The following is a 23,775-nucleotide window of genomic DNA, read 5'->3' as shown; positions in this document are numbered from 1 at the left end:
TGAAATTACTGTCTTGAGCTCGCAAGCGGCACACCTCGAGCCAACTTCGCGTCAGTTCCGGATTCAGTTCTACACGAAAGCGGCAGTCCGAGATGCCACATTCTGTGTCTGTCGTAGCTAACAATGTTAGGCGGAGCTAACCTGCCCATCCCTGTGACGCGCAGTGGTGCAGTTTTGCGAAAATGGATTGTTACTGCCAACAGACACGCTTGGCCCCCCCGGGCCCTGCCTGCAGCTTAATCACACATACAAAGAGAGGCGCTGTTTTCGGAGGCTCACGCACCGCTGATGGACAGTACTCGCCTCTGCACGCGACAGCGACTCACGACTGTAGTGATAATACTTTAGAGGCTACCGCGGGAATGAGCGGGCCAAGAACTAGGCAACCTCGTAAGCTGTTTTACCGCTTGTAGTCATTTTGATTGGTTCACTGAAAAAGCAAGCGTCCGTTTGTCAAGAACGCTGCGGTTCTTCCTACATTCGGCACCCATAGCCCGAGAAGCTGTTGCGGATGAAGTTGCCGCGGCCGGGCCGAGACGGTCCCCGATCGACTACTTGGTCCTGGGACCTGTCACCCTCAAGCAGTGAAGTCAACCTGCAGCACGGGCGCATCCAACCTGGCGGCTGACATCCGGTGTTTATTGCAACTGTTGAAGCGTGTACCACATCACCTTGTCTGCCGCGTACGGGAGGCATTTCGTTGATTTTGCTTCCACGGACCTGGTGCGTGCTGACACCACATCGTTCTGCGGTGTTCAAAGCAGACTACGCCATTCGTTTATGGTATCAAAAGTTCCACCGAGCATGTGCGTGTCTAGCTACAGCTGATATTATTCAACGGACTCTACCGCGTATCTCCCCCGTTCCGTTGCTTTCACGATCCGAACCGAAAGTTAGTCAGTTCTCTTCCGGCTTCGCTTTTCTACTGCTAGTGACTCTCTCTTGCTGGATCTACATACACTTCTATGTATTTATCCTTTACGGTGGGAACAAGAAACGGGTCCGGAGTAACTTGATGTCGAAATGCAGAAAGTGAAAATTCTAGAGAATTGTCACGTGTTTCCACAATATTCTCTGTTGAGAAATATTCGTTTCTCGTGCGCCCTCTGGAAATGTTCCGACACTTTTCCTGTCCCTGCTGTGGACAAAGGAACAGCCAATGTCTCTTTAGTGGGCATAATCGGGGCGCGGCTGAAACTGGCACCATCATCTCAGTAGGGAGGCCCTGTTTCAGTGAGGGGTCCAGCCTCTCGAACAGTAAGAACCAAACGAAAACACACTGTGTGGAACGCATTTATCTGTCGTCATTTCCACAACAGAGTAAGGACCTTTGTTCCGTGGTGCGCCTCTGTGAACTGGGTCGCATTACACAGGCACTTAATCACAACTTCGTCTGGGACGTGCTGGGTTCTTCGCGGACATCATTCAACTACTACTTGGAGAACTGAGCGGCACTTCACCTATTTTTGAACGTGCGCATGCACGTGTATAATATATATATATATAAGACATCATAAAATGTTTCTCCCGACAAACGGGTGTGCCGAGGGGATCGAGGTTGTTTGATCTGAATAGTTGTGACTTCGCCTCCCACATAAATATACATATATGTTTACGAACATAATTAATATGGAAATACGCAGTCTCAGAAAGTCTCGCCCTACCTCAGGGTGGCATCCTCAGGTAGGACGAATAACAGATGAATATATACAGAGCACTCACAAGGAGTTTCGTCCAAGTTCTGGGTGGCTCATTGGTGTAGGGGGTGCCCGATCGTGGCATTTGTGAATTTGCCTATACTGGAGTTGCTGTTGCAGTCGGTGGACTTGCATTCTTTGCGAGGGCGTAAGGTGAGAAAGGTGGACAGTCAACTGCCGAGGCGACTGGCACTCTCGGTGGCCTAGAGATCCATTGTTATTGTGAATAATGTGCAGCTGCTGTTGCATTTGCTGTTGCTGATGCTGAAGATGTTGGAGCTGCTGTTGCAGCTTAACTTGTTGCTGCACGATCTTAACTTCAGCGTCATCTTCAAGGCTACCCTCAGGCGCTTCAGTTACCTCTCGGCCCTCCACGGGCAGGCCTTCGCCAAACATCTGAATAGTCCACCGGTGGAAAGAGGAAAGCAAGCAAGTAGAGCCAAGTGTTCACGCAAACTACAAGACAAAGAGAGAGTTTAGCTACTTGTGTGTGTGTGTGTAAATGCGTACGCACACACATTACTAGAGATGTGCAAGTGCGTATTTTGTATGTGTACCATGGATACGTACGTATATATAATTATTTGCATCGAGGTTGGCCATGCGGTAGATAGACGTACAGCTATTGACAGTGTAAGTCCACCTTTAGAGTAATCGATGCGCAGACAGCCTCGCTCACTTTCCCGGTCAGGAAGGAGAGACCATAGGCCAAAAACGGGCGGCAGCCTTCGCTCTCCCGATGCTGTGCACTACAAGCTGTTCCTCCATATGCTCCGGATCTCTACAACGATTGACTATCCAGAACAGGCAACTGCTCGATAACTCACCTTTTCTTTCGCATTTGCAATGACGGAGGAGACGACAAGCTGATTACATTCTTGCAGTGTTTTGTGCTGACGAACTTCGGGGGTTTTGAAGACACGAATCAGGTCGTCGGGGTCTCTTCCTTTGAAAGCGATTTCATATGTGACGGAAAAGAGTGGGAACAGTCGTTCTACTTCGTAAGTGCTTATGACCTCGTAGACCTCTTTGGTCGTTAAAGTGCCCTGCATTGCACCGATGGAATTGTGTCTGCTGGCTTGAGGAAATGTCTTGGAAAAGGCGAACCGTAAAAGGAATGAATGTACTATTTCTGTACTGTCCTGTTCGTAAATCCTGTAGATTGTGTCGCTCCTCACTACTAATCCGGGTACCTCTCAGGACCGGCTCAAAAGACATGTAGATCGATTTAACAACGCTTCTCAATCATCCGGATGACAAAGTGCAAATTAACGGCTTTTGGTCTGTCTTTTTTCGTCTTCTATAGTGACCCTATGAAGATAACGTTGCGTGCGTCCTTGTCCTTTGGCGACAATTTGTTCATAGAGTGGATGTGAACTGAAACAGCGGTCGCTTCTTACAGGCCACTTAAATACGGACGTAAGTGCAAGGGCTATCGCGGATAATCTACTGCGTAAAATGTTTTGCCGTCTCCTCAGTCCCAACTGTAAGAGAACACGAACACTTGACGCACTCATAAAGTTGGTGCCGAGCGCCAAACGTCCTGATGGGTACGTCCGGAAATCAGACAGCGTACGACATGGCTGCAGAAATTGATTCGATAGACACTAAATTTCGTAGTGGGAGAGCAAAAACGTGCTACACACATTCGCAGACACTATACTGCTCTTTCAGCAACTAGCATTGCTGCCATCCCGATGAAAACCGGTGCGAACTGTAATTACCTTCCGCTTTAAGCGTCTGCTAGCAGCTTCGTGCTCTACAATAGGCTGCCTGTGCATAGCCGTACCAGAAATATATGCTGGGTCCGTTTCTTCACGGGAACGCGAAGTCTAGGCTACGTGGTAAATTTTGGTAATACACATCTCCATACATTTGCAGGTATATCCCTGTATCCAATCACAGGTCACCTCTTTTTCCATATGTTTAAATGTCGGAGACGCAGTTAAGTCAGAGGGCATCACTTCAAGCAATTCGATTGCCGTTTTTTATAGATAATACAGTCGCAGTGTATAGTTGTGGATCCGTCTTCCTCGTGCAGGATCACCGGTGTTTTGTCGGAATCTCCTGCAACGAAGGGTGCTCTTGTCTACCATTTTGTCTTACAGTCTGTGTCATCAACGAGAACAGTGTTAAATTCAGCTTCTGCATCATGTCGTGTACTTGATCCAAGTGGGAGTACTGTGGAATTTCCGTACCTGCAGCTTCTGTCCTTTTAGCAAGTCGGCTTCAATCTGGTCCCACGTTGCTTTCCCTCCTCGCCGTAAAAACTCAGCAGCACAGCGCGCATTCCGTCCTCCGAAGACAGTAGTAATCACGTCTGCATATCCCGCACTGTCGAAGAATGTTTCCTGAAACGAAAATCAGATTACCAGCATATGCTTCCGAATGCGTGAATTGCCTAGCATCCCTCATAACAAAACACAACAAAACTAAGCAAGGAAGGAGCGAGCCGGCAGAAGTGGAAAGAAAACGAGGCACACTGTGAATTTTGCTTTGCAACAGTAATCATCTTAATAGGCAGTGAATATTCTCTGTGCTCAGCCGTTCACATATTTTGCCGCCGTCACACATTTGACGGAAAACTTACTCTACCACCCTTTTCGTGCTGGGAAAATTCAAGCGAGGGGCTCCATTCTGCCGCCCACTTGTACAAGAAGAGGACTTCAGTTGAAGGAAAGTGACTGACGCAGTGGTATTAACTATAAGCCATCGACTTCTTAGAGACATTGCCGGCACACAACCAATATAACAGAGGCGTTGCTCGGCACTGTAGTTCACACAAAATGTCCACACATGTATTCTTGAACAGCAGCTCGTAGCTGTCTCGCGGAATCCCCGTGCGACTATTTCTCGAACTTTTGACACAATGCTCATATACAAAAAGGATGTAGTATTTAACACAGCTGTACCCATGAACACAGGGAGCAGTGCAGCTGCAAAAAGAGAAACACCGTGGTATTACGGAACAGATACCTAGTCCGTTGCAGTCAATGCACACTGTTCGTTATCTTCAGAATGTTTCCTCCGCTCCCTTGCACTGTTGACTGAGTGAATCGAAAGTGCGGTTGCGCTGGAATGTCATATTTGAATTTGTGCGTAGCCTCAATGCTTATTTTTCTCTTACAGTGTTCCGTCGCATGTGTTGGCTCCCCAACTCTCGTATTCTCAAGTCATATAAACAGCATTTTGAACGTATGTAGAAAGGAACTTCACAAACGAGAAGATGCTTTTTTTATTGCTAAAATGTCTTCGGCGCAACTGTGTCCGGCCTCTCTTCTCTGAGCTCCCAGAAACGGCGCTCATCCCCCAGACCGGCCCGGCACCGCATGCCGACCACTCGCTCGTCCCAGTTCATACCGCCATGATATTGTCGAAGAATATCATAGCAAACTGTTTCATTTCCTCCACGCCGAGGCGAATGATCGCAGTTTTGGCATTGGTGCCGAGTCCCAAACCATCACAGAATCCTGCCGCGATGGCAATGACATTCTTTACGGCACCGCAGACCTGATGACGGGGCACGAGGAAGAAGAAACAGAGAAACGGCGTTTCACATTGAAATTCCCGAATCATCAGGCACCTTGAACGCGAAAGGAAACAAGGTCACAGGGCCGCTCGCGCTGGCCAGATGAGAAATGGGTGGAGCCTTGGCGTGATGCCAATACGGAAGCCAAGACACACAGGGCTCTATCAAATCCCTCGGTATGGGTGTCGGCCACGTATTTGGATCAAGCCTAAGGTACATGCTGACGTGGCGTGCAGGTGTAGCGCGGCGGAAGGGAGGTGACGCTGAAATAGGTATAATCCGTGCGCATGGAATACTCATACGCGGCCGGTGACCAGCACGCGGCAAAGACAGCACGCCACGAACACACCAACTTGTTTTTTCGCAGAATTCCTCCCCTTAGTAAGCTGGATGGCCTTCTCCAAGAGGCAAAAGGCAAGGTCATGCTTGAGACTCAACTACAAGCATGCGTCTAGTGCACGAGCTAAATCAATACCTGACGCTCTAGATGGATTCCGAGGCTGGTCCCTCTGTCACTTGTAGCTCGTGTGTCATCGAAAATCTACCATATTCGCTTTGTTTCCCGTCTTCTAATTGATCATCCAGTCCAGCGGAGCCATTATGTTAAATCGGGGACAAAGGCTTAAAAGCACGCGTCCAAACAAAGCGGCTACGCGAGAAATGGAGTACCGTACGCGTTAATAGTTTCGTACGAAATGTGAATTCCCAGGAAACAAGCAACAATTGTTTTCATGGAATTGTGTTCATCTGAATATGGCTGTGAATATCCCTCAGCAGATTTTCCGATTGTCTACTTGGGACACTATTTCGTTTTCTTTTCCCGAGATACAAAGCAGCGCAATCTGCTGTGGATACCTGAGGGACCCACGTTGTATCTCCACAGATTGACACAGCAGTGCGTTCAGTACCCAACGATGAAAAATTGTCTACGGCCTGCCTCTTTCTCACGATGCTCTTGTCCTCGAAGGGCGCACGCTCTCACCTGGACGCCAGCGACATCGGGTAAGGCATTAACTTTAAAGTATGGTGTATCGAAGAGCTGTTGCCAGATCAAGGCAGCGTCTGCCTCTTCAGGACTGTACCCAATTGTCGCCTCCGCAAACTCTTCACGTGCAACGTCATTGGCCACATTGGCTCCTGAAAAAAGAGCGGACCACGCCGACACGAGAATATAATGTAGGCGCGTGCTCAACGGGGAGGGTGTCGTGGCCGTCTACCGCGGTAGCGCACCATTTATACGTAACATATACACCTATGCAAGCACAGCGGAAATACGTATGTGCTTACCAGACTACCAGGATTTCGCAAGCGCCCAAGAGAAAAAGTATTGTGATTGAGAGTATATACAGGGACGTGCATAGAGTAACTCTCAGTGTGCAAAAGAAAAGACACAGTATCATGTGGTTTAAACGTTTCTGCTTCTCTCTCTGTCTTTCCCTCCCTATATATACATATGAATTTGTTCCAGGACAATCATCTACATAGCGTGCGGATCGGTCTAGTACCAGCACATCTCCACACCTCTCCTCGACGTTCGCGATGTTCCTTCTTTCTCTGCACTCGTGTTCCTTACCCGAGAGGACGCAGCAGTCGACGATATCAAGCTTTGTTTTGAAGATATCAGAGAACAGAGTTGGTTTACCATTTTCAACGTGTAGACCCTTGAGCAACGTGATGGCCCTCGCATGCCCCGGGACGACTTTTGCTTCTGCCAACTGCTCGCAGACCCTCTGCGAAAAAGCATTGCGGAAACGACATCACCTGTGGTTCGCCTGAAAAGATATGTTATTTTTTCACTTCTCGTCTTGGTATACGAGCACAACACGATCTTTCCCGGCGATAGTCCAGAATGTTTGAAAGGCAGGTGAATTCCATGCTGTCATTTTAGAAAGGGAAGGAGCCCTTCATTCAGTCAACTTCAGTACTGCGCGAACGGATGCGACAGTTGACAACATGTCCTCATGAATATGATCAAAAAGTTCACTTTGTTCCACACTGAGGACGAATCCCTCACGTGTTCCTCGGACAAAGCATCCAAAATTGAACGGAAAGCGATCCGGCAATCTGACAATGGGAAAAGCAGTCAACTACCCTAGTGCTTCCACTTTTTTGTTTGTCTCTTTCCAAATGCACGTCTCCCACCCCGGTCGATGCTGTTGCACGAGCTCTCAGTGCTTATTTGAACAGAACAACTTTTACAATAAAATACATTCGCCTCTAATTATCTTCAGGCAGTAACTCGTATGACGCTAGCTAATCCCCGGTGACCGGCTCTGTGTCTACATGAAAATGGTATGATGAGTGACATGCTCAATGGACAAACTGTGGCTTAGCTGCATGCCCAAACGTCCCATATTTCAGAAAGCCTGTTCCTCGCGGTAAACGTTGAAACATGTTTAATTATCACAACTCCTCAGCAGTAGAAAAACCAACACAATAAAAGAATTGACATATGAAAGCCCGTTTGTTTCGCGTAAGATCATCATGGAACTTGATAGGATCACTAGGGAGCTAGTTTGATGAGTCAACGGAGAAAGCGTGCTGTAGCTTCAGGCTATGCGAAAATGCCACGTTGAACGCTGTCTTACCATGGCAAATTGGTGAGGCATGATGAAAATCAGTAGATCCGAATCTCTGCATGCTTCCACCACGTCTGGCAAAGCGACCAAGTTGTCTGGCAGTTTATGGCCCGGCAGATACTTTGTGTTCTCGTGCGTCTTATTGATAATGTCGGTAAGCTTCTCTCCGCCGACAATTTCCTCGTAGACCCACATCCGGACCTGTTTGTAAATCATCAGTCCCTCAAAAAAAACACTGCTTCAAGGGTTGAACCCGCCTGCTCCGTGCCCCGTTTTCTGCTATGAGAAAACAAGCAGTAAACAGCTTCTCGGGGGAACATGGTAGCTGCCAGGCACGCTGGCGGATGCTGCATGGGTATGTTGCTACATAAGATGCGTACAGTTTCCCTGCGTACTTACCTCATTATGAAAGACGTATGACTTCTTTGCGTTCAAGGCAACAATCTTGGCAATGACACTCCCCCAGTTTCCACTGCCGACGACGGACACCTGAGAACGACATCATAAGACCACAACAGAGATTGCCCCTCAAAACAACGCCGCCGTCGTGCCCCTGACTGGCGCCGTGCCGAAAAACGTGAAGCGGATGGCTTGCTGAGGGCCTGAGGCTAGCGCTTCTCCGAGGCTCCCTTGTTCATCCGAACGTTAGACTCAAGAGGAAAGTGACATTGGGTGGTGACATTCAGAATGGGTGCGACGACGACCAGAAGGGGAGGGTTGGGCAGCAGAAGCGTGAACGGTTGCTGCGCAGAGAGGAGGAACAAGAGGGAAGAGGAGAGAGGGAGAGCCGCAGAAAGCCGGAAAAGTAGACACGTATAGACGAATAAGGGCGTTAGGGTAATGTGTCCCTCAACAAGCAAACACTGGCGTTACTGTATGGCAAACCCGCCACGAAGGTTCTTTCCAACCGGCTCTTTTGCCGTCTAAAAAAAAATCATTACACGCCAAATAATGACTCGATTGAAGGCGTCAATAGAAATATGAGGAGGGTGGCATCTGTTCTTCGGGCCGGTCTCAGCGCCTGATAGTGTATTGAGGGATCTTTTCCGCCTCCAAGTACAATATCTACAGCAGTCCTTTCATTGGAGACACACAAAAAGTGGAGGGCTGACATCACTTCTCTTGAACAAATGTATCCTACCTTGAGAGGCCCGCTCTGAAGTACTTGGAAGAGCGAAGGACGCCGTGCCTCCATCTTGTGAAAAGGGTTACAGTGTCTTTATGTAGAGTTCTACACAAATAGCGATTGGCCAGGCAAAGGATTCACTTCACGGTAATACATGTACACGGAAAAAAACCGTTTTATCGCCGAAAAAGGTTTTTCCCTGACAGGAGGAGAACGCGCTTCCCATTCTGCGGCTAGAACGCCGACGACTGTGAACTCGTGTCTGCAAGGTGGGCTCCCCTTATCGTTGTTGCACCCCGGAAGATCGCATATTACACAACGAAATGTTGTCAGTGCAAAGTCAGCACTTCATCGATCGATGAAAACGGAAGTGTCAACCACACAGGAAGGTACATCGGCCCTTAAGAAACGTCGCCCACTGGCAGATGAAGAGCTGTTTTACCTCCGGAAGGATAAGATCCGTTACAGAAGGAAGCTTCTACTCACGCTCCCTGCGTCTTCCGGTAGCTACAGGAGTGACATGACCTGTGACCTATGTATCACGGATTTTTGATTTTTGCGGCGTTGAATTACTGTTTTTGGCGGGGAACGATAACTTTTTTGCTCTTCAAAAAACGCAGTACGTTACCTCAGACATGCACTTGCTCAGTGTTTTATGCTTGTAAGGGAGAATCTGATATACAACATCGCTAACGATATCTCACTGGCGAACCAAAGAAAATACTGACAACGTCCCACGCGTATGCTTGACCAAGCAACCTGAAGCGGAAGCCGCGTATTTTCTCACCTAAAGCTCTCGAACAACAAGCATCTTCTAACTCAGGTTGTTACTGTCGACACATTTGTGTACATCTAACCATCTCATGCGTATCGTGGACAGGATGATGCAATGACGCAAAGAGACTTGGATCAAGTGGATATCGCAAACAACTTCAGAAGGGAGACGAAGACTAAGGGGGGATCCTGCATGCAAGACGGAGGGATACCACTCCTCACCTTCAGATAGCATTGCCTGAACAATGTCCGTAGCGCTTTCTACTGATAGGGGGAACAACCGCAGCTCCAGATACACTGTCGCTACTACGTGAATTGCCACGGACAAGCGAAGAGCTCCGTGCAACCACAACGGAAAAAAACTGGAACATCTCGTCATTTTCGTTCCGACAACTGAGGTATCAAGAGTCCGGTGGACTCTCAATGGATTGACCGAAAGCGTGACGCTGCGGTATCGCAGATAATTTACAACCAGTTTGTATTCCCGTGAATTCGATTCACGGACGATAATAGACGGTATCTGAATCATACGAATAGTTTGCATGTTTATACGGCTGAGGATATAAGGCGGTTATTTCTGATGATTTCATCAGCCAAATGAATCCGTGTTAGTTCCTCATAACGTGGCAGCGTTTGTAGGGTAACTGAGAATTGCATATGTGACAGTAGCCAATCATCCACGGGCGCTAATGACTTTTTGAGAGCTTTCTTTTAGAAGACCGCTCTACCGTTTCCACTCTACGACATAAGCGGCTTCGTTCCTTCTCTTGCTTCTTCTGAACGCCTTGTACCCTCTGATTTTCTCTATTTGTGATTCTCTCTTGTTGATGCACTATTTTCCTAGAGACGTTCCCTTCTCTTTTGCATTTCGCGCTCTGCCACTGAACACAACAAGGGATGGAATGATCACAACTCTTTCTAGACAATTCCCAAATGTTTTCCCCACCCTTTCGTCTGCATATGTCTACCAGAAAAAGTCCGAGAAACGAAGCGTTGCCAAGGACAAACGCAGCGGAAAAACAATACCAACACTCCAGATTGCCCGTACGACATGCTCCCCTCCACCCAACCTCTCTTACGCGACAGCAGTCAACTCGATCAGTCAGAGAAGCGACTGACCACGGCTGCGAATTCCCCCTTTGTACTCGTTAAACCGTCACAAACAACGACAGCCACGACAGTGAGGTGAAAATCGCAGGGTGTGAAACGGAATAACCCTGCAATTGTCGAGGAAATTGGAGGAATCACGGAATAAACTGTAGACGGCAGACCCAAGACGAATTGCTTTGGAAACGGTAATCCACTGGGTGCTCTGCGCCGGACTGGCAGCACAAAATACGAGATATGGCGTAACTGCCAGATCCGTTGTGTGAATTCCTTTCCGTGGCTCTTGGCCCGGCGAATGACTCTTTCCGTTTCTTTCCATGCATTCGTCAGTTGATGACAATTTTCTGGAATAGGCTGGCTGGATCCAGAGTCAACTCTCCCGTGTAGGCCAGGCCAACAACGAAAAGTGCGGGAATGACGCCATAGTGAAACATGGGTTGCAAGGTGCGATCCCATTCCCGCCCCAGCCAGCAGTACGCCTACGGAAACACCACAAAACAACCAGAAATCAATATCTTCCCATCACCTTTTCAAATGATTCGGAAGATGCCTACGAACACGTGACCAGCTGTTTTCACAATTACATATACCCACAACATTTGTTTGAATGAAAGATTGAGGTCGAGCACAGAGTCAAGAGTACAGAACATATATTCCTCGTAACGGTGAGTCGCTATATGTGTTGCAATCGGATGTTGTGTAAACACAACAGCAGGATGCGTCACTCCCGTATCCGCAGGCACGGTATCCGCAGTGACTGATGCGTTGCCCCTCACGTTGCGAACGTGGACGCCGCCGACGATGCTTATGCAAATGATCCACGCGTCAAACACAGAAATGCGACCACGGTACTACGTCAAAAGCATGCGTTGTCCCTTGACGACCCAGACGTACCACACGTAACTGCGATGAGAAACCGGCTGCGCGAAGACGGCTCATATTTTTACTGGAGTCGCGCAGGACTCAGACTAAAAAGGTGATAAGAAACACTCCTCAACCTGTATTGCTTTAAGGCCAGAGAGACATGTCAGGTTCCTTCTGCTTACCGAGTCGACGGCCGCGAGGCAGTTACGACTGAAGCCCAGCCCCATCGTTTGTCTTTATGGTGGATGCTCAGCCGAAAGTGAGGACGACCCGAATTGCGGCCCTGTCCACAAGTCAAGCAACCAAAACGCCTGGACAGTGTCTCCTGGTGCGGATGTACTCGAAGGCACTCTTTTCGCCCAATGACGAAACAGAGGAGCAGACTCGACCGAAGATGAAACCGGACAGATGAACACGACTCATCTGAAAACGACCACGGAAAAACGTCCGCACGTCCAACACCTGATCAATGACCAGGTGCACGTCTCTGTAACTCTGGTAAGGGAATCTTAAACGTAGAGACACCGGTAACAAGAATATCCTCTTCTCGATATCGACTGGCAGCGAACGAACACAACACCTGCTGACTGGGATACGCTCTTGCGACACAGTAGGCGGCGAAAAACACCTGAAGGTTCCTAATTCGCCTAGAAAAGACTAGCCTGTTTCCTATGGGAGTGGCTCGAGAGATGGCAAATCCCAAAACTGCCGTTCCAGCTACGTATCAGCAGCACGAATCCGCCAAAACGTCAAAAATACCGTCCAGCAGGGGCGCTGCAACCTTTACAAAATCTGCCTCACAAATGTGAATGGTGCGCACCGTACAGGAGATTAGGCTGTATGTGATTGTGAGAATTGAAATTCTTTCTAAAGGGGGTCCGGGCGTGAAAAAATGAAAATAATGGCACCTGACAGGACAGTGAGAGAGACACCAATCTTCGCCGCCAGGTGCCCTTTGGACAGCGGCGACTACGGAAATAATTGAGACATATGAAGCGGGTATTTCCAAAAGAAACGTATTTCCAGTTGTTGTTCTATCTCGGATTCCTTCCTCGCGTTGAGCCCCACAAGTGCTAGAAGTCGAGACACAAGGTAAGTGGCAAGGGACAGGGGCTGCTGCGTTCGTTGGTTTCTTCGAATGACCAGGTGCATGCGTTGTGCATGCAACAAAACCTCTGGGAAGGGGGCATGAATGCGAACCTATATTCTTCTTCGCACCCAAAGGCCGCGTCTCCCTCTCACGCCGCACAAAAAGTGTGATTGAATCCGAACGCTGTTCTGAAGTGAGTCCTTGGGTTTGCATTTGCAGAGCCCACCGTGTAGCGCCTTCCCGACCTGTTATGGTGAATGGTAACAAGGCGGCGGCGGCCGAGTAGCCGTCAGCAGCGGGATCAAAACGCGTGGACTGATCACCACCGCTGGATTTATAAGCCAGTAGGAAACGGGTCCTGTTTTTTTCCGTTTATAAAACACTCCGCCAACGGCGACTATAGCTATCTTCCCTGTATGCTTTTAGTCACAAGCACGGGAGAGCCACTTCTTACACGTGCGTTTCCACTTAATATCGCGTGTGAGTACCCCGTGTCGTGGGCTCCAAGGCAGCGGAAGGCTGACACCCCCTCGCGTTACACTTCCCAGTGACTACACAGGTCATCTGGCCCTTTTCCTCGCTGTGGAAACCGTGGACTATTCATCCCCCTGCCCCTCCTGGTGATGTAGTTGGTGAGCAATATTTGGTCGAATTTTACCGTGCTGTTCACTCGCACGAGCATATGGCTTGGCCGTGACTCCGCAAGGTTAATTCATCTGGACTATGAAACTTATTCGATGAACATAACAACATAGCAGATTAAGTTATATTACGCTCAAACATTACACTGGATTTTTTACGGGGTAGGACTATCAAGCCTCTTCTTCCCAATAGATTTCACGGAAAACCAAAAATTAGCAACTGTAACCGCTTTTCCGTTCGTGGCACCCCCAATAGAAAACTCCACAAAGACATGCAACAAACTGTGGATCTACCGGCCATGAGACATTCCAGTGCTACTGGTTTGTGAAGAAAACTTCGATCAAGTGTCAATCGTTGAATCTCTTGAACCATGCAGACACAAGACGACAGCAGCAGAACTACTAGCCCAGTGAGACTATGCTTTTTCACATGGATCTGCACATGATAGCCTACAAGTGATTCATCACAGTTTAGTCTGTCAATTGCAAGCGACTTCTTTCTCACTGCAATCCCTTCAAATTTTTCTTTGTATCTGAATGATCTAAGCGATCACAACGATTTCAGGTATGCGTGCTGCATTGGTCACCGATTCACTACGGGGGGGCTATTGTCCCTCCGGGCGAGCGCACTCTTCCGTAAAACACGTTTCGTTGCCAAAGTATAGTTGCCCAAATTAAGTCGTACTGAACGATAGTTTTGACAAACTAGCTCTCTCACAAATTTGTTCTTTCTCTCGCTCCATTCAGCTTTCTCTTTTGCAAAGGCGACAGCGTCTAACGACTCTTTCTCAAAGGCACAACTGGATATCTCGAGTATAGTAAGAAATGAGAATAGGGTTTTATGGTTCATCATATGGAGTCTTGTTTAGTGGAACAGAGGTTATCCCAACGCTTACGGGGGGGGGGGGGGGTGAGGTCGCATCGTGTTCATGAGGAGATTTTTGATTTATGTAATGCCCTTCCCTGTATGGAACGGCCTACGCTGTGACCCGTCCAGGAAGCACTGGCTCGTTTTCCGTCTTGTCGGATCTTGTCCTAGGCGATATTATGCGGCAAAGCTTTTCTCCCGGCCTCGTGGATGCCGATGCGATCAGCAAATCCTACACTCTTCCGCTGTAGTGTGTCGTACACGATATGATGACTGGCTTGTTATCTCATCCATCGTCCTCTATCTTGACGAAAAACAGGCATCCATTCTGGCAAGCGCGTCTTCCAAAAAAAACCGGGCATCTCACTAAACTCGACCATGGGCATGCAGATTGCAAGTGTTAAGCAGCGCGTGCACATGTATAAATGCTCGATGGTACGACTCAGAAGATTAGATCTCTTGATGGGTCCAATCGGTGAGGTTTACAGACGCTTGGAGGAACGGGACAGAACGCAAGACGGGGTCTCAATGTGCTGTGATCCCTCGTTGTTACAGGACCCTGGTCGGACGATCTGCACACTGAGAAGAAGCAGAATTTCATGTGCCTGTCGTTCTGTCCACGATAATAAGCACCAATGAAGATTGCTGGTATCGGATACCCCTTCAGGTCTGTTCAACCACCAGGTAAAATAAGCTGCTGTTGTCTAGAGGTGAGACCGAACATCTACTGGGGGCTGCAACAGTACCAAATCAAACAGCAGTGTTCGACTGATTGTTTCTGACAGATATGGTGGAATTTTGGAAGGTGGAATTTGGGAAAAAGCCACGCAAGCTGCTTCTACTAGCGAGAATGACATACAGAAAATGAAGCGAGTCGCCTAACCCGCCTACGGGAGCTTCCGTGACCTTGTGACCGTCGCAGAAACCGTGTAGCTAACAGGCGCGTTACTTCATAGACTGGGCGGGCAACGCACTTGCATTTCGTTCCTTGCAGCGACTGTCAAATACGATGTCTCTGTTTATTCGATTTGAGTTATACAGTTCTGGATATTCTTTGCCAAAACTAGAAGGAACCACCATCCGCAGTAGCGATCGATTGATCTGGGTAAACCTCAACATTTTTTGGGGACGCCCGGAAAGACTGAGCGGGGAATATCGGCGTGTCTTACAATACATCGTTCGACGCTCAGACGACGGCAACTGTAGAGGTGCCCCGCTCATTTGCATTGTTAGTGGAACGGCGTTTTCGACCGCTTCGGTGCATTCGCAGATTTTGTTGGGATTGAGTTGCCATTGGAATGGACAGTTGGGATTGCGTCCGTCTGTACGTGCACGTGGCCAACACAAAATCAGGAAAACGTCAGTCAAATTAATGAGGTTGAATCCACTGGGTGTTAGGGAAAGGTACCTGTAAACGGTGAGTCGTTTCCTTCTGCAGAGCAACAGCAAGAAAAAAGTGGGCGCCGTCTCTTGCTCGTCCCCCCTTCAGGAGGCGAGGCGATGCCGGAACCGCGCGAGCGCCAGCTCGTCTGCTCTGTCTCCGCATCCCAAGCACCTGGCATCAGGTCGCCCTGGCTGCTGAGACGGATCGTACTGTTAATCACCAACCCACACGGGTGTCACAGAGCAGCGTTTAGCTTCTGGAGACAGTCGAAAGGACGAGGCCATATTTTCCCAGCCAAAAAACACCGCGAAGTGTCGTCGTCTTTTAAAGATTTGCCGTTTTCGACGACCATCTGAGCCTACACAAGCTGCGCACGTGCCGAGGTTGAGGTTGCCTCATAGATCAGGATGGTCGATCTGCTAGATTCACAGCTGGAGAAAAGAGTTTTCTTTTGGCTTTGTCCAACTGTGGTTGCAGCGTACCCCTGTTGCATTTAAATTTCGAGGATTGCCGCTTGATTTCTGCTCAAGAGAGCGAAAGTGGGTTTACGGAGTTCGCCACTCCGGCAGTCGATTCCACACGGGCTGAAGCACAGCGTGCAGTCGTTTGGAGTGCAGCGAAAGAAATGTCTGGTTTTCACAAGAAGGCCTTTGGCAGGAAGTAGTCAAAGCCCTGGAGAGATCATGCGTCCCACAGCTAGCTCTGTCCGTTTTCACCGTCGCGGGCTCCAGCTCAAGTAAGCACGCGCACGCGTTTCGGTCTGAGGGAACACAATAAAGAAAAGTGTGTGAGATAGGCAACAGGTTCTCGCTTAAGGGGGAGCCCCGCCTGTGGTATGACACAACCATCCCAGGGACGAGGCTCCCTCAGTTTGCGTATATGAGAAAGTGGCCGCTTATCCGCTGGGTACATCATGTGACACTTGCTTCACTGTACTATATCGACGGCTCGTTGCCCTTCTCTCCGGTGAATTCGTTGCTAGACTATCGTGTTCCCACAATCGATGGAGAAACGAGTTGCTCAGGGGACATCTCCGTGGGAAAGACCAGTAGGCGTTTCGACACCTCGGCATCATGCATCCCCACATATTTCGGCCAGTATAGCATTATTGGCGAAGCCTGACTTCGTGCTCTGCGCCCCGTCCAAACGACAAAATTCAACTGCTGCATCCTGTCCGGATTCGCCGGAACAGCTTTCCTGGCAGAGCCGCGATCCCCGGGTGGGGAACCCCAAGCAATCCTTCGGCGGTTCGTTGCAGGATTTGCCCTTTCATGGCAGCTTCAGCGCAACAGTGGAAGATTTCGGAGCAACTAGTGCCCCTCTTCGGTACGGTGATACAGAACAAACTCCCAACTTTCAGAAAAGCTCAAATGGGCACCAAACCCAGCAACTGGCCGTGGACAGTGCCATTCAGACCGGTGCCTTTCAGCCAGTTGTCGCAACGCCTTGTCGGCGGCCATCTCGTTCCCCGCCACTCTCTTCTGTACCCCAGCTCACGTCCCTTCAGAGGCTTTCATCGGATATAGGGAGAGGCGTCATTTCAGCCCCGATGCTTACGAGGAGACTCGGCAATGCTGACAGACAGCAACGAGCAAAGTCAGACAGCGATGTTCCTGCTTCGCGCCGACCAACCAAGCGTCTTTACCGGATCCCTGGCTCATCAGAGACTGGTCACCAGCATCAGGCTCTATCAGTAACAGCGAGTGATTCTGAGAAATCCCCATCGTTCTTCTCTTCTGCCCATGCCGATATGTATCCCACAGGAGACCGGGGCCGCTCCGTATCCCTTGCTTCCCCGTCGCCCACTTCAGCGGGGATATCAGCCGAAGTTGGCTTGCCGGATTTAGACGCCTACGCTGTTTCTGGAAGTCGGCGAAGTCGGGCGTCCCTGTCTCTTCCATTGCCCTCACGACACTCCTATCATGACTCAACTCTTGCCTATCAGGGAGACGTCGCCGCAGCGGAAGCTGCCGCCGACGCTGCCCTTGCTGTGGCCGAAGCTGCAGCCGAAGAAGCCTCAGCAGCAGCGGCAGAAGCTGAAGCCGCTGCAATTGTTGCAGAGAAGGAGGCAGCGGCTGAAGAGGCGGCTGCGGCAGCTGCTCAACATGCCTTTGCCGCTGCGGCGGCGGGGCTGGACCCGGCAACGGCGGCTGCAACGGCAGCGGCAGCCGCCGCCGTCTCTGTAGGAGACGATCCAGCACTCGCCGCAGCCGCAGCCGCAGCTGCTGCCGCTGCTGCAGCCGCCGCTTACGGGGGCATTGGCACCACCCATCCGGAACTGCAACGGCAGCAGCAAACGCAAGCGCAGCACGGTCAGGTCTTCAGGTATACCGGAGTTCCCGAGAGAGATGCACCCCTCTCAGAAGGAGAGATTACACCTTCCAAGGAACCTGGACGTCAAATGCCCCATACGGCTGTCGATCCTGTCGCCGTTGCGCCGGCAGTTTTGAGCCGGCAGCAGAGCACACGCGGTGGATTGAACATGGAGGGCCGGGGCGACGGTGTACAGGAAGGCCGACTTGAATATCAAGGCGAAGCGGATCAAAATGCAGCATTGCTCCCTCGGCATGTGCAGCAGACAGATTTCCTGAAGGAATGTCAAGCACGATTCGAAGAGCAACGGGACCAGTTACTAGCACAGCAGGAGCAGCACGAGCAACTCCTTGAGCGGCATCGACAGGCTCAGGAGCAGATACGAGAGGCACTGGTAGATGTACGAGCTGCGCAGGGTAATATGGAACAGCAACAGCTGCAGCTTCGGCAGCAAACACAACAGGCTGCAACAGTAGTGGCTGCGGCTGCAGAGGCTGCTGAAGAAGCAAGTGCAAAAGCAGCGGCCGCCGCAGCAGCGGCCGCAGCGACAGTGGCTGCCGCGAAGTCTATCAAAGAGAGAACAGCGACAATGAGCTGCAACCACGTAATGGACGGTCAGACCAGAGAGCACGTGACTCTCGACGAGCTCGGGCATGACCCAAAAGGCCTGGATCCGATTCTTGACGGACTTTTGTCGCTGCTGGCAGTCGAGCAGGGAATCGGTGAGTGAAGTAGAACGACACTGCAATTCACATAACCATGTGCGACAGAATTCACACCAGGAAGGCGGTATACGTGGTGGCCCCTACATGAATGCGCAGATTCCATTTCATTCGGGTACACGGCTTCCTTTTCTCACAGATGAGTTCCGCCCCGCCGGGGCGCTAATCGATGACGATGAAAGATCAGACCTTGGATCGTACGTTCAACTGCTGGTAGCGGACGAAGACGACGAAGGAGTGTGCATGAGGCCCAGTACCGTTGCCGATCCCCGTTCAAAACCCGTGCGGCACCAGAATGGAGTCAACGCTGATCATCGTCAACTCGGACATCGCAAGGAAATCGAGAAGCCGAACGAACCGCAAACGGATACGCCTGCGGTCTTTCCGACCCCGTTGCGCCGGTCGCCTCGACGCCGACATTCTTGCCGCGGCTGTAACTGTTGGGCGCTATGTTGGTGAGACAGCATTCGATCCCCATCCATCACCTTCTGGATGCAGGAGGTGAAAAGCGGGAGAGAACACTTCTGGTTCAGGGTTATTGGCTACGGCCGTGTCACGATTAATTGATTTCGTTTTAGAATCGAATGTTTCGCCTCTTTCGAAATGGTTCGTTAAGCTAGGTCATTAAATTACTCATGAGAGTTGGAGCGTCAAGCTGGGACAGGACGCGACCACACCATAGATCGGTTTTCCGAAGGTATTAATTCTGAGGTTTGTTTCAGAAGTCCCCCGGCTCCTTCCGGAACATCTTCGATTGGCCGAAATCTAATCATGTTTCGAGAATAGGCTGCGAATCCGCTGTCTTCGTGCTACTGGGTGTAGTCAGCGACTAAACCGCATCTCAACTAAAGCCCAGCAACCATGTGTCTCGGCTGTAGGTAGTGAGTACTTCTGCATGGAGGCTGACCGCCAGACAAAACCCGTTCTTACGACATACGCAAGCAAAAAACACAAGATATCTCAGCTTTGATCCCTCTGCGCGATTCAGTTTGTTTCTGTTTCAGCACAGAACTCATGCTCTGTTGTGGCTTCCCCAGTAACCTCCTAAGAATTGCAAATGACACAATTGAAAGCTGAGAAACTACACCGGCGCAAAAACATGTTGGTCGTTCGTTGTCGACTAATACCCATCCAGTCCTCATGGGCTCCTCTCGTGGTTTCATCGGACATATGCAGCGGCACGTGGTGTCTTCTACGGTGTTGCTTGACCACAGGTCGATGGGAATGGTCGCAGCCGGGACGACAATCGTATTGCCACTTTTCTTCCCAAAACTTCTGTTTGCCCTGCCGCTCTACTTTTGGGCAATAGCGCTGGCTGCATTGCTACTTCTCTTCTCTTTTTTCTGGGGAGCAGGTAACTGAATAGTCGAATGCCAGCATCAGAATCTTGTAGATGTGATTCCACAGTGGGACGACAATTTACTCTTGGACTCCACCTAGCGGTGTTAACCACCTCTCTAGGACTGTAATAGTCACCGTGAAAAGTCATGTTATTCTCCCTTTGGGATTAAATTCTGTGTTTTTCGAAATAGGTGAGCTCATTGCCATGACGTTTGAGGCTGAAAGAACGAGACGACGAGGCGCAGAGACACCATCTGGCAACGTGTTCCGCAAATGCAGTAAGTCACTGAAAACATGCAACAACGCAGATGTATATCGAGACAGTGATGGAATGATTCTCTGGTAGTGGCTCAGATACGGCAACTGTGTGAGTGTCAACAAGCAAAGTCTGACACACCAGTGCTACGGAACGACCTGCATTGGGCTTGTGAGTGTCTCTCAATAACTCCCTGAGTGCTTGTACGCTAAGTATCATTGCATTCTGGCGCTGACTGTGCGTGCGTTCCCGCAGTACACCCAGGCGGCACATCCATTGCGGCGTGCTTAACAGGCCTGTTGTTGCTGCACTGGGTAGTGGAAAGAATAGTCACCGCTATAGCAGTCGGAGCCACGGCAGCTGCTGCAGTTTCTCAGGCTCTCTGGTGGAGCAGCTTCGTACTTCGTCTTGGGCTCGTGGCATCAGTAGAGGTCAGTGAATGTACCGGGAACCATGCGTACTTACATGCCAGAGGAAGACGGATTGGAGAAACGAAAAATCCCGTGGCAGCGTGCATCACTATGTGATAGAGTTCATCCCTGCTCAACACGCGCCCACACGTATATGCATCACAACTACAGCGCATTACCCGCTGCTCATTTGTTGCAGAAACAAATCTGAGGTTCGAGTGTCCTCAGCTACAGGAAATGGCACATCTGGAGCGTGTTAGCCTGAACGTCATGTTAGGTCGTTGCAATATCTCCACCATCGTCGCGGTTAGCGAGCTTCCTAAGTAAAGAGGCTTGAGACCAACAATCAACGACTGCGTCTGACAAGCTTTCGCAAGCATTTTCAGTGCTGCACTTGTCCCTGTCCCCCCGTCCAGCCTACGACTGTTCGGTTGGCGCGGCCAGGAGCTACCCTCTCGTTTATAATGCACTCCGTGATCGTTTCTGGCTCGTATACTGCGCTGAGCCGCTTCAGACATCGAGAAGACTCACTCATCCTCTTTGACTTACGTACGCTGGCGCCTGACAGCATGATATCGCAGGGGATCACGCTGCCACCTTCTGCAAACCTGAAAAAAACTGAGTGACAGCAATGTAGTTGTCAACCACTGTTGAAGGCGTTTTTGGATAGTTTTCTTTTCGGCATCCCTCACTTACCGTCTGCTCACCATGCACAACTAGATGCACAATGACCTTCTGGTTCTATTTGACAATGCTGTCTACAATTCTAGTGCCGTCCCATGCCTCGTCTGCTTTCTTACTGCAGTACTTCCTCCGTCAGTTGGTTCTCTCCCTCATCTTTTTGCATCTCTTGAGTTCGCGGGCATCACTGTTGATCGGAACTGCACTTCGATTGACTGCATTTGCACGCCTAGCCCCCTCTCTTTCAACGACGAGTGTGGGGCGCGAAACACCCGGTGAATTCGGTGACACGCCTCTGAATCCACAATGCAAGAGGAACCAAGGCGAGGAGACGCGTGGTAGGCGAGGCCAATCGACGACTCGGCGTACTGACACACGGGGCCTGTACGGCCTCCCCTTCGATCCGACCCTCCCTCTCTTTCCCCCTCCAAAGCTTCTTACGCAGTTTATTGATGATGCCGAAGGTTCCAATACTTGCAGTCTTCGTGTCATTGATTCCCTGGTTGATCGGGGAGCCCGGGCGAAACGAACAGAAGCAGCTGCAGAGACGGCTGCAACGAGAGAAAATGAGCCAGTATCGGATTCCTCTCTTTGTGGCCGGGTGGATCTCGCCGGAAGCCGAATCACAACAAAATTCCCGACGCACAGACGGTCGCGATGTCCTGCTTGCTTCAGCGTGTGCCTGAAAGGAAGACGCGGGCTAAGGAAGGATGCTATCTCCTTAGCCAGTATACAGAACACCACAATTGCGGATGAGATGACAAGCCAAGCCCCCTTTGAATCGGCATATTCGGCCAAAAACATTCTTGCCTCTTCCTCCGCTGCTGGAACTTCTGGGTTAGCAACATTCGGCGCGGGAAGCTGCGGCACACGCACTTCTTCGGGTGTGGTTGTAAGGCCACGAGGGGAGCTCCCTCTCTTAGATTATCAGCGGCATCAGGAACAATATAATCGGCCCCAGGCGTCAGGGTTCTCGTCAGTTCTGCAGCCACCGCCTCCTCAGTTGTCTGGTCAGTGGCGTCACTCGGCTCTTTCCCGGACTTCAGTGAATCCTCTTTCATTAGTATCTCCGCCTCGTTCTCGGGTTGTGCCAAGTGACACTGATAGTCTGCCGCGAGTGCACGCTAACCATCCAGCTGCTTCTTTTCGTGAAATTCCGACGATTGGCATCAGGCTCTCGAGTCCTCGACACCAGCAGCGAGATGCACAGCCTAGTTCCGAAAGAGAGGCTGGCAGCTCAGGTCTGTGGAGGTCACCTTTCGATGCAAGACAAGTCGCGGACACACCAGCGCTGCAAGCTGATGACCCAGCCAGCACGACGGGGAGTCAAACTTTGAAAGCGCATCTTCTGCCTCCGGCAGCGGTGGGTCCCGCTGTTGGTTCGGGGAGACGTAGACAGTCGGGTCGGCTGTCTGGCTCTGGCGCAAGCACAACTTACAGCTTAGCAAGCAATTTGGTTTCGTCCGACCGGCCAGAAGGCACTTACTGCAGCGACGGCACCGACGACAGCTGTAGAAATCAGGCGGAGCGTAGCATTCAACAATCAATGTCGCCTGCCGGTCCATCACGGCATTCTGGGACCTTGTCCCGGATGAGCGTGGACGGAGCCGCGCAGCAATCCGAAGGAGGTCGCGGGCAGTTCAACATTTCTGCGGGGCAGAGATCAGATGCCCACCATTTCGTAGGCCACGACATCTTTGACGGTTACCAGGCGTCTGAGACCTCAAACAACAGTGTGACTCACCTGCGGTATGAAGGCAGCAGCGGCAGAAAGCACGCAGAATACCCGTCCAATAAATCCAACGAAGAAGATGATATGGAACAACAAGCGACAGAAAGGGCAACACTCATATACACCTTCACTCACGGATCTACATTTCCCTACGCGCCAGAGCAGACTGTTGGGGAAGGCAAAGCAAGCGGCACAGCCAGCACCGGACACAGCACTGATGGTACCAGCACCATCGACCAGGAGACAGAACGCGGAAGGCGAAGTTTATGTCACTTCAGTAGCCGCCCTAATAGTGGGAGCGGCGTCTGCTTGACCTCTGGTTTGGGTTCTAGGCTCAGTTCCGATACTGAAAGCCATAACCATCAAGACGGTCGCTGCTATAGCCATATGTTTCCGCTTCAATGCTTGCAGCGCATCGCAAAGTTTACAGCAGATCAGTGGAGGCGCCTGCCTCTGACCATAAAGAATGGAACAGAGCAAGGCAGTTCCGCACGGAGGGGGCCTGCCACCTTCAAGCCGAACGCCACGATGTCGCCAAAGGTTTCCCAGCAGCCTGAGTATAGTTCGCCCGGACACGCTAACGCCGCGGCAGCAGAAGACGATTTCATAAGGAACTCTCCCCCTGCAAATGCATTCAAGCACCACAGCGAAGTGCCTCTTC

General features: G+C 50.4%; 2 protein-coding genes across 2 annotated transcripts; one reads left to right on the top strand and one right to left on the bottom strand.

Moving 5' to 3' along the window:
• Positions 1 to 1,718: 1,718 nt before the first annotated feature.
• NCLIV_043550 (glycerol-3-phosphate dehydrogenase, related) lies at positions 1,719 to 9,000 on the bottom strand (the record flags this gene model as incomplete). The annotated part of the gene is made up of 9 exons (XM_003881272.1): positions 1,719 to 2,093; positions 2,525 to 2,743; positions 3,896 to 4,048; positions 5,058 to 5,207; positions 6,209 to 6,363; positions 6,800 to 6,956; positions 7,815 to 8,006; positions 8,205 to 8,294; positions 8,947 to 9,000. 9 exons carry the CDS (start codon positions 8,998 to 9,000, stop codon positions 1,719 to 1,721), a joined length of 1,545 nt encoding a protein of 514 aa, XP_003881321.1.
• Positions 9,001 to 17,409: 8,409 nt separating this feature from the next.
• NCLIV_043540 (conserved hypothetical protein) lies at positions 17,410 to 19,771 on the top strand (the record flags this gene model as incomplete). The annotated part of the gene is made up of 3 exons (XM_003881271.1): positions 17,410 to 18,694; positions 18,834 to 19,149; positions 19,732 to 19,771. 3 exons carry the CDS (start codon positions 17,410 to 17,412, stop codon positions 19,769 to 19,771), a joined length of 1,641 nt encoding a protein of 546 aa, XP_003881320.1.
• Between the last annotated feature and the right edge of the window lie 4,004 nt (positions 19,772 to 23,775).

Source organism: Neospora caninum, chromosome IX (genome assembly GCF_000208865.1).
Source record: "Neospora caninum Liverpool complete genome, chromosome IX".
Lineage (NCBI taxonomy): Eukaryota > Apicomplexa > Conoidasida > Eucoccidiorida > Sarcocystidae > Neospora > Neospora caninum.
This window is presented reverse-complemented; position numbering and strand designations above follow the sequence as displayed.